Raw genomic sequence first — 11,498 nt, forward strand, 5'->3', positions numbered from 1 at the left:
GTAAATATAATCAGTAATGTTTATATAATAAAGCAGCAGAAATGCAATGTAAATGCAAGTTACTGATTTTATAAAACCTCAATTAATGCATCTTTAAAGATACTGTTATATATTGAGAATAATCCCATTTACGTTGACGTATAAATAATTTATTTCAAACACATTTCAGTACATTAAATTGTCATTTCTTGATGCATAGAAATAACAATGAATTATATCGCAACGGTCAATTGGTAGAGCTTGATATTCGTAACTAGATACTATGATACAAAATGTAATTAAAACTATTATTCACTGAAGAAAAGCAAAATGTAACAGGATTCACATTTTTTTATGGACGGAAAATGCATATTACATTGTTATACAAAACTTGTAAAAAAATATTCAACGCTGACATTTGTAGATCATACATTTAAAGAGAGGATAATACAACATATATCCTCTATAGATATTATCACACGCTAAAACAGCTGACATGAAATATAACGGCAAAGAATTAATTGTTTTATTATCTATTGATCTCACAATGTTAATATATCTTCAGACACCACAACGCATCACAAACCACATCACAAACTGGAAAGCCAATACAGTCTTCAGTATCTGGAAAATCACACAAACAACGATCTAGATAAATTTCTAGATTTTAACGAAATAAATACTTTTGTTAATTTGTTATGATCCAAAATTCAACTCTGCAAACTTAGATGTGCTTGTAATTAGCTTGAAATGTGTTGTTGATTTATACAATAGCTGGAAATGGTTTACTGCATATGTTTTTATTCATATACTATCATATTTCATCTATGCTGCTCTGGGTTCTAAAGTCAAAAACAATAACTAAATTAGTTTAAATCATGTTGTTATTTAAGACTCTTCCATATGTGGATATGAAGGATAGGAAATTCTACACGAGGGTCACAAAATGTTGTAAAACCCCCAGCTTTTTGCTATCTCGAGGGAAGAATATCCCTATCCTTCATATCCACAAAAAAAATATTTTTCTCTCATACCTCGACGTTTAATGGAATTTTAAGACTTTTAAGATTTTAATGTTGTTATTTAAGACTCTTTCATACGTGGATATGAAGGATAGTAAATTCTACACGAGGGTCACAAAATGTTGTAAAACCCCAGGCTTTTTGCTATCTCGAGGGAAGAATATTTCTATCCTTCATATCCAAAATAATATTTTTCTCTCATACTTCGACGTTTAATTGAATTTTTACAATTATATCCCGCCATTTTGAGATAAGTTTGAAGAAAACAGCAACCTCAGGTCAAATTTATTAACTAAATAGTATAAAACTCTCTTATTTTGAGAACACAAATAAACATTTTAACCATGACTTTTCAACTAATAAAGAAATAGTGTAAAATATATATCTACGCTACATTAGTAATAAAAGAAATTAACATAAATCAAACTATATTTGATATGGATGTATTCATCAAAATAGTTTACGTCTGAATAACGAATAACTGTCTAATTTTACCTTGCTCATACATGAAAGTTATGGGATATTTTAATAAAAAAACTGTTGTTTGCTTACATTTTAACAAAATCTTAATAGTCTCTGAATGAAAATGTTTTAAACGAGAAAAGAATAATTTTGTTAATGCAATGGCGCATTACATGGGCAGCTGGCATTCAGAGTATTGCATGCAATAAACCAGTATTATACCCAAAGGTATGAGAGAATCAGTTACTCGCATGTTTAATGTTTATCTTAACCACTTACTGTATTGTCTTGCAAGCTGTTTGCATTGTTTCCTTCCACTATGGTGTCGTTTCCTTGGAGACAGCTGTTCCCTGTATGGAGAATCAAATGAATGATGTTAAAAATATTGAAAATCAAGGAATCCTTGGTTTGTGTGTCTTTTTCCCTTTTAACCAGTTATATGTGTATATAAGCAATAGAAGTGTATTTTTTATTTATTTCCTGTGTTTCTTCTTTCTATATTTTGTGTGAGTGGTTTTCATTAATAAATGGAACTGTAACTAAAAGATAAAATCAATGCGAAGTACTCACCATTGCTCACATGCCCAAAGCAATATCTCTCCGGGCAGGTTGACCGTGCCTTCAGCTCGTAGACATAATATGATTGACAGTTGACGACCTGTATCTGGAATCTCTCTCCACAACAATCAGTTTCATTTCGTACACATGCTGACCTGGTAACAATACCGTCTTCTGGTGATGGGTGAGTGTCTGTCAACCATCGATACATTTCAATACAAATATGTTGAAAATGATGGGACAAGACCGATGGAAACTTTGATTCATATGGTTCTCTTTTTTTTCAAATGATAAATTTTCACTTAGATATTTTAATACATCTGGTTTAATTTTGTAATCAGAATGCAATTAATGTAAGAAAATATACAATATTTTATATCTATTTTTGCTGTTATTGCGTGTTCTGACTTAAATGTCGCTTGTATTGACAAAACAACTACATGTGTATTTGGTTTCTTGATAGGAAAATAAAGCTTTAAATTTTATTTTCAAATTTATAAGTGCTTTACCTTCCAACCAGATAGGAGATGTCGCACCACAATTGCCAGGTTCCGGACATGTATCGGTCATCTGAATGGCCGAGTCTTCATCATCAGTTTTGTGTACACGGTACCAGCCACTGACGTCACTATCACACAGATCATTTGGTGCGCATGTAGCGGCCCTGTGTCCATCGTCGGGGAGATCAGCTCGCTCAAAGTCTGCACATGGATCTAAAATTACAATTATTACAATTGTATTATCATGAAACGGACATTTCTTCGTTTGGAACAACTTTGAAATGTCGTAGCGAAGGAAAGTGGAAATAAGTTATTTTTATGAACCAAGGGAACTAACTTTTTTTTTTAATTTTTATTAATGTTACATGGATACAAAGTTAACTGATATTTCTTATAGTTATCCAAATTAGACCCGAAGTATCATTCATCATAAGTGATTGTAGAAACACCAGTATAGTATGAATATGATAATTACCTGTTGGTGGACAGGACTCATCTTCACCTACAAAATTAATTTTGAAACTATTAAAATCTTTTGATTGGTATTTTCAAACGTTATCATTTTATTGTAATTTGTTTTGATATAATCGAGTTTTTGTTTTAAGCAAACATTTATTGAAAGAAGAACGTTTATACAGTCATGTAGGTAGGATTGTTCCTTCTAGTTTTATCTGTAATAATTTCTTTCACAATTCTATTCATTTTAATATCAGTGATACCTTGATATTTAGAAATCATATATCACTGGGTTCATTTTTGTTCCAGAACCTGTTTGATGATAATTACTTAGGCACTAATGACTAAGTTTCCCGGTCTATAAGAGGTTTTACAGAAACAATTTTTCTTATTTTATCCTCCCTCAACATATAAAGAATATGATCGTAACGGTATCATTTAATGCACTTGTTAAACGACAAAAATAATAAATATGCGGGCTAGGTATACGCGATTTGAAATTTACAGAAAACAGTAGTGGTATCCTCTCTTTCCATGCCAACTTATATTTAATGAGGTGATATTCTTGGATTTGAGGAATTTTATTTTTAAACTGATATGTTATTGTTAGCTTCACATGTCTTTTGAATATACCTATATTTTTGTCATGAGCCTCACATGGCATTATTACTGCACACACGACTTGTACACTACAGGTTTTTATCGTGCAACTGCCCCAGATACTGACCGATAACAACAGTCGGATAGACTTGTGCCTTATCTACCAATATAAAATGCTTTATCCGTCAATACGATCACGTGAATTTGTTCTACATGTGACGGAACTTCTTCTTACTTGACCCAGAACTTAAACCTTCGGGTGAATGAAACGTCATTCATTCCTGCTAAAAAGTAGAGTCACATTCACCGGAATATCGTCATTTTCATGATATCGAAAAATCTCGTACGGCGGTGTCGTCTTTTTCTTGGCTCATGATATAAGTAATTCTTTAATTGTTAATTATTTGTTTTTTTTAGTATTTTCATTTTGTTCAAGTTACATAACATACTGAAAAGAATAACTGGGACTGTTTGCGAATGCGCTTATATTTTTCCCTTTGTAGTAAAAACGATTATATTCTCATTTGCTTTAGTGAGTGTTTCTTTTCCTTCGCATCAAAGAAGCGTCACGCTATGACGAAACCAAGTGAATAACTGTCAATTTGCTTTCGTTTGAATGCCTTAATGGTTGCAGGATAAACAGAATACACGGTTAGTATTTTACAATACAAGTTTTATTTTGGTGCTCGACACGGAAAGCCGAGATAACTCGGCAAAACCTCGTCATCTCGGCTTTCCTTAGTCTCGCACCGAAATAAACCTTCTATTGTAAGATACTAACCATGTATTCTCTATATATCAACATATCGGCAACATTCTAAAGTCACAGAAGGGACAGTTTGCGTTAATGTATTTTAGCTGTATACGTAATCTAATAGATAATTAAAGAAAGTACTTGCCAAAGCAATAAGCCCGTTCGCTCCCATCCGGTTGTTCTACTTGGTAGACATAGAAACCACTGCAGTTTTTAACTTGAATGGCGTATTCGGTTATGCAGGTTAAGTTCAGACCAGCAGACACACATCCGGTTCTGTTTACCGTGATACCAGCATAGGGATGAGTACCTATTAAACAAGTATTCTGAGTTTTTTGTTGGAAAACATATTCCCTGTCGATTTCCGTAAACTATTAATGACCTAAAGCTGACAAAAATAAATGTCAAACTAGAATACGCCACCCCCAATTAATTTATAACTACAAGCTGTGCAGTGAAAATCAGTGAAGAATGGAAGCCAATTGATTCCAAACAAAGGTTTTCTAAAAATAACAAAGGTGACCTTGACCATCATCTGACAAAAATGAAACTCAAAGCTATATCTAATGTCGTCGAAATCAATATAGAAATGAATGTGCGTGAATGCTGAAATTGATTTAAAAAAACCCACTAAACTTGACCTAACATCACAAAAAAATTATCAAAGATATGTTCCATCCAGGTAATTCATATCTTAGGCCAAAAAAAAAATATGTGTGTTTAGGGTTACAATGGCAAAAACGTAGTGTCGGTAGGTCGGGATGTTTTGGTTTTTTTTAGTAACTTTCACTCTAAAATAATGGCCGGAACCAGAGTCTGAGGTGGAATTCCCGACTTTAAAAAAAAATCCTAGAAAGTGGAAAAAAATTAGGGTCGGGGGTCCAAAATTAGGGTCGGTCGTGTAACCCTAAACAGACATTTTTTTGGCCTTATGTTTCAATTTGAATGCATGAGCATATCACGTCTCGAATATTTCAAATAAATAAATAGATGCTGTAGTTACAACTTATGTTTGTTTCTTTAAAGAAATGATAATTTAATTTTACTATTTGAAATTAAATTTCCTTCTGATTAATATTTTTGATACAATGCAATTTTAGTATTACATATGCTATGATTTATCAGTGATCCAATTGGCTAATACGTGGTCTCAAGAAGGATATCGTTTCTTTGTTCAGGTTTGTGTTCTAAAATTATACACACATACACAGTTCCTTACCTGAAATTTTTATCAATTTCTAATCACTTTTAGATTAGGAAATTGTGCATGTATGTATAAATCTTACCTGAAATTCACCAAAAATTTAGGTCAAGATTTCATCACATGAATTTTGACCTGCATTTCTGGTAAATTTAAGTTGTTGGTTTTTTTAAAATCAAGATCATATGGAATATAAACATTAAGAACATGACAGTTTTATCTCACGTCCATATAAAACGGCTTGATGTTAAGAACGTCGAACCTAATTGCTAGAATTAACAAGTTAAATCAAAATGAATATTTATTGGCATTTTTATTGTCCATCAAATTTATTAAAAACTACTTTTGAAACTTTTTAACGATTGCCGTGATAGATTGGAAAACATGAATTATGTAACATGGAACCATACAAATGATCTACCTGTAAACGATACAAACTTATGTCTGTCAACTATGGTGTCACAGATTACATTTGTAACCATATTGAGAGAAATAAAGCCGTAACATTATAAAACGTAAATACAAAAAATGACCAGAGCCAAAAAAATATCGATGCCGAAGTTAAATAAACGTATATCCACCTTCATTGCAATACAAATGCCAATTTCCAAAATAAGACAGCTGTGATTGCTTGTTTGTGATTAACGTGTTATAAGGCTAACGTTTTAGTGGACTTCTAAGTAATGATGTGTTCACAAGAGAGCCGGAAGGGGACATACCACAGCTCCCGCATGTACATACATGTATTGATTATACATTTGTTTGGAGGGACATCGAGGAAGAAGAATATGGAGTGTGCATATGAAAACGTAATAAGCAACAAGACATTGAAACTTTAGAAAGCGTTCAAAGGCTGTCTACAAAATTACTGCCTGGATTGAAGAATTATTCATACGAAGAAAGATTGAAATGTCTAAATCTCCCGTCCCTAGTATATAGGCGCAATAGAGGAGATATGATTGATTTTTTTTTATTTTAAGAGGAGGCTATGATCCATCCGTATCACAGGGACTTGTGTCATATAAACAAGAGAAACAAACCCGTGGACATTCATTAAGCCTGGATATATCAAGGTGCAGATTGGACGTGAGGAAATATCCGTTTACCCAGCGAATAGTTGGCAACTGGAACTCTTTACCTGAGAATGTAATACAGTCGCCTTATCTAAAAACTTTTGCAAAACGTTTGGACAATTTTGGGATAGAGAAGAAATGAAATTCAAAACAACGCTGATGTACCGCCACAAGAAAAACTTTATAACGTCATTTGTATAAATTAGTATATGGACTACGTCTAAATATAGAGGCACACATAGTGCCTGCGTTCTGAATAAACTAAGTTAAGTTAATTAACAATCATGTTAATTTTAGACCGGCCTCTCGTGTATGCAGTGTGTTTCGTGTGTATAAAGTGCGTGGTTAGAGAGACTGTGTTATGTTCGTGTTGTGTCTCCTTGCAATATTATTGCATTGAAGCGAAAAAGTAGTGAGTTGGAACCAAATAATTATTGCGTGTGAACGAAACAATTACTGCGTTCGAACAAAATAACAACGGTTCACCTTTGGCTATTTCAAATGTCACAGTCTGCAATTAAATTATATCAATATTCTTTGTAATTAGTCATGAAAAGTGGTTTTGTGTTAACATTATTAATGTTATATATTTAATATAGTCTATTGTTTGTTTTGTAACCATTATTTTAAAGTTTACTGTATATCTAATGTGAATTTGTATTATGTTTCAGTATTTGTCTTCAATACTTAGCGTTTAAGTTGTAGAAAACCCGGTAAATTCACTATTTTACTTTCTAAAATTAGTTGATTAACTATTGATTAGTAGATAAATAAAGGTTACACAACGAGTGGCTGTTGGATATGGAATTTATTCCACACGAGTGAGAAATAAATTCCATATCTAAAAAGACACGAGCTTTTGGAAAATACTCAGCCATTTTGAAGATATGCCCTGAAAATTGGCAGTGTTGTAGACTTTTATACCGACTACAAATATGCAAAACATCAGAGTGATATATTAAAACCCTTTAAACAGGAAGCGCAGCGAGTGTCTTTTGTAACTTTTAAAAATAACTTACGAGTGTGAAATAAATTCCATATCTAACAACCACGAGTCGTGTGTGACCTGTTTCTACCACAATTATATCCGCTTTTAGCCGATAGAAATACGACGAGGATAAGTACGCTATCCAACAGCAGTTTTGGCGTCAAGCGGCGATCACAGCATAGCATGACGTCACTCGATTATTGATGACGTTGACAAATGATGACACGACACTCAGAAAGACGTAGTTCGGTCAAAGTTCACCGTGTCAACCAATCAGAATGCGTACAGAGTTTATACCACGTGTGGTATAAACAAATTGTTAATCAACAGCTGCATCGTTTATTTGATACCCTGAGAGTTGAATAACACTGACTATTGTGGTAGAATATATAATTATGGCCCTCTGTGTTGAGATACATCTAGAATTGTCTCCCTAGAAAGTGTTATTGTTTTAGAGCTAAAATTATTGCATTCGATTGAAATAATTATTGCGTTCGAACGAAATAATTATCGAGCTCAAGTTCCGTATGATGACAGGGAATTTATTTGACACAATCGTAGAATACAAGTCTATGTATGTTAGATTGTCACTGTTTAGATAAATAATAAATAAGAATTACTCAACTCACTACTGCCTTTTGCACAATTATACATCCTAAATATGTCAGAAACGTACAAATGTATGTTACGTGAATTTTTAAACAATATTTGAAAATACCTCTGTTTTTTGTAAAATGTGTTGTTTTTTCAATGGACTTTCATGAAAAAATAGTATTGTCGGAGTTTTATGGAGAGGGAGATGGTGAGAGAGAAAGAGAGAGGGAGAGAGATAGTAATGGGATACATGTCTGGTAAATGTATAATGAGACTTTTGATAATAAATTATTATAAAGAACAAAATTGTACTAAATGACTATGTTCTATTCATCTTAATTTTGATATAGCCACTCGTAATTTATAATCTGATATAAATAATTATATATTTATCATCACTCTGTTTCTTAAAGGATGTGACAGTAACCAATTAGAGGCTATGTTCTGGGTTAAACTTCCTGAATTTCATTTTAAATGCATTTTATTCTCCTAGCGACATCAACTGAAAAACAACATTTCGCCCCAGCCCACATACAAAAATGTAACATACATTTACATGAAAATGATTCTGACGGCTCTTGTAAACTATCTCTTTCTTTAAAATTTACTTCCAGGATTCCAGAAGTAACAATATAATTTGCAAATTCGAAAGCTCAACCAAAAAGCATCTATATTAATCACATTGTTTTAGTTATTGCTGCCGGATTAATCTGCAGGAATAACATTGGTTTACCACCTAGTGTTAATTGAGTAGCCTTGGAACACTTCTCTAATTTATCTGATACTGAAACGATGGGAATGGACACATTAATAAGTACATATGTCTGAGTATTGACTAAAAAATATTTTATATTTATATAAGACTATGGTTATGGATGTCGACTATGTCCATTTTTAGTGAATCATGTGTATTATGTTATGGTTAGGGTCTAGAGTTTCGATGGCACTGGTTTTTTTCTGGGTACTCTGAAAGTCACCTACCAAATTTTAGGAATCGTGATGTTTAATAAATTCAGTATGGACCATATTCATGATTTTATACTTAGAAAAATACAACAACAATGATTCTGTTGTGATATATACTTCTCCAGTTAATACAAAAGAGATGTTCTATTCAATTGAAGTTTACCACTTACCGTTCATCCATATTGGTAATTTAGTACTGCATGAAAACACATCAACTGGATTCGTGGCCATCGACAGGGTTCCGTTCAGTCCCTCTGCTTTGTACCAAAGGCTTGAATCAATGTATCTGTCATCAATGCATTTTTTAGAAATGCATGAACAATTCGTTCCTCTGTATTTTGCATAACTGATGACAGTATGGCTACCAGGTGAACAAGGATCCGTTACTGAAATGTGAAAATTATGTTCTAACAAATGACCACAATATCACCAATCGAAAAAAATTGTGAAGAAACAATATTGAAATTTTAAGAATTATACTGTTTTTAATGAAAGAGTTAATGACATAAGTTAATGAAATGTGTAATACTTCTCATTTTAATTAAATGGAAAATCTTACCAGGAAGAGATCTGGAGGGCTGCACGAACAGAGAAAACATCGTCAAGTATAAACACCTGTACATTTTCTCCCAATAGAACCTTGTATATATATGATGTATATCTTGGACTAAAAACAAGACACGTTAAACACTTGCTTAATGCGTATATACTTCAGTTGATTTTATTTAATACATTAAATCAAGTAAGCTAGACCAGACTCGAAAATACTCAAAATAATTATACCTCTTTCAGCTGAAGGAGCCATCACAAAAAAACACATCGAACTGAGGGTATTAAAACCTATAAATTACTTGAATGAATAATTGTTGACATCTTTTGCATTGGTGTTGTTGTTACATGTACCACAGTGTTATTTAATGTTTACATTTCATGAATTATGCAATCTCTTGCTTGAATAAACGGATAAAATCTTATATAATGCACAAAATAAACAATTTGTTCTGTTTACACATGCCAAATTTATAATATGTGATGTATTATATTATTGATTTTAGTGAAGTAAGGTAATTTATTTCTGAGTTTATGATTCTATACATGACAATGTAGCCATCCATGAGAAAAAGTATTGGCGTATACTTGTTATAAAAATATTGGCGTATACTTGTTATAAAATGAGATTTATTGCGATATCAATTTTACGGTTTTAAAAATACGATATGTAAATATAAGACCAGGAAGTTTCCAATTGAATGTAAGTGGTAATTGATTAAAATTGTGTGCAAATTACGTAAATTGCAGTATACAAAATGTACATTAAAGAAAAAACAACCATTAAAAGTAAAAACTCAACTCATACATATATGAAATTTTACTCTTGCCGTTATTCAGCGGATTTCTATATTATAAATATATTTATATATATTAACATAAAACTCCCGTAGTTATTCTTTCATAATTTAACGGACATATAATTTAAGCAAATAGATGTCTAAAAGAGAATCATATTGCAATTTATTTCAACAAATTTTATTGACAATATGTTATTTTAAAGGGATTGAATAACAGACAAAGCCTATATAAATTATTTCCTTATTAGAAGCAATAGCTATTCGTTTCATTTATATAACGGCACTTTACATGTTATGATTTTCGTCCAACAAACTCGATATCAAATATACGTTGTGAGAAAATGCTCACTAATCACCACTGTCTTCTCACTATTATTTGCATTTCATCGGCAATTTCACTGAAAGTTGGTAGTCAAACTCTATCAACCACGTGTCCATCCATTTTGTTTCTATGGTAACCGTTGTTGAGTCAAATCATAGACGTCTACAACAATTAACATCATGATTGGCACTTTAAAATTAATTGACCAATCCAAATTTGTTTTCTCGGCGTGGATTGGTCAATTAATTTTAAAGTGCCAATCATATTTTTTCCTAAACTAGGTAGTTATATGACCGACCGAAGTATAAACCTTGATAAAGACACATACATATAAGGGTCCATATATCTATAGAGCCAAAAGCCTGTAATTATACTATTGAAGCAACTATGGAAAAATTATTTTAAAAAATGTGTAATATGTAATTGGAAGAATTTGATATAAATAGCGTCTTTGGCAAATTATAACTTTTGAATATCAATTAGTATCTAATAAAAATGTATACTTTCATTATTTTTGCATAATTGTGGTAGAAGCAAATCACACGACTGAATGTAAAATTTATTCTACACTCTTAAGTTATGTTTTAAAAGTTACATAATGCTAAAGCATGTGTCTCGTGAAACTTAAAAAAAACCTCATTCGTGTGGAATAAATTCCATACCCAACAACCACT

At 32.1% G+C, this 11,498-nt stretch overlaps 1 protein-coding gene and 1 long non-coding RNA gene across 2 annotated transcripts; both read right to left on the minus strand.

Annotated features, from left to right (window-relative positions):
• Positions 1-51: 51 nt before the first annotated feature.
• LOC138304993 (pancreatic secretory granule membrane major glycoprotein GP2-like) lies at positions 52-3,017 on the minus strand. The gene is made up of 5 exons (XM_069245409.1): positions 2,997-3,017; positions 2,531-2,795; positions 2,034-2,213; positions 1,743-1,813; positions 52-603 (listed from the first exon to the last, which is right to left on the minus strand). Exons 1-5 carry the CDS (start codon positions 3,015-3,017, stop codon positions 541-543), a joined length of 600 nt encoding a protein of 199 aa, XP_069101510.1. The 3' UTR covers positions 52-540.
• Positions 3,018-4,315: 1,298 nt separating this feature from the next.
• Positions 4,316-9,873, minus strand: LOC138336403 (uncharacterized). The gene is made up of 3 exons (XR_011210422.1): positions 9,713-9,873; positions 9,324-9,539; positions 4,316-4,641 (listed from the first exon to the last, which is right to left on the minus strand). It is a non-coding gene; the product is annotated as an uncharacterized lncRNA (long non-coding RNA).
• Between the last annotated feature and the right edge of the window lie 1,625 nt (positions 9,874-11,498).

The sequence above is a fragment of the Argopecten irradians genome, chromosome 12, assembly GCF_041381155.1.
Source record: "Argopecten irradians isolate NY chromosome 12, Ai_NY, whole genome shotgun sequence".
Taxonomy (NCBI): Eukaryota; Metazoa; Mollusca; class Bivalvia; order Pectinida; family Pectinidae; genus Argopecten; species Argopecten irradians.

Coding starts and splice junctions, on each gene's coding strand:
- LOC138304993 (XM_069245409.1), bottom strand. CDS start 3,017: ATGAGTCCTGTCCACCAACAG. Junction 2,214..2,530: donor ATCTCCTATCTGGTTGGAAG/GTAAAGCACTTA, acceptor GATGGTTGACAG/ACACTCACCCATCACCAGAA. Junction 604..1,742: donor ACAGCTTGCAAGACAATACA/GTAAGTGGTTAA, acceptor GTGATTTTCCAG/ATACTGAAGACTGTATTGGC.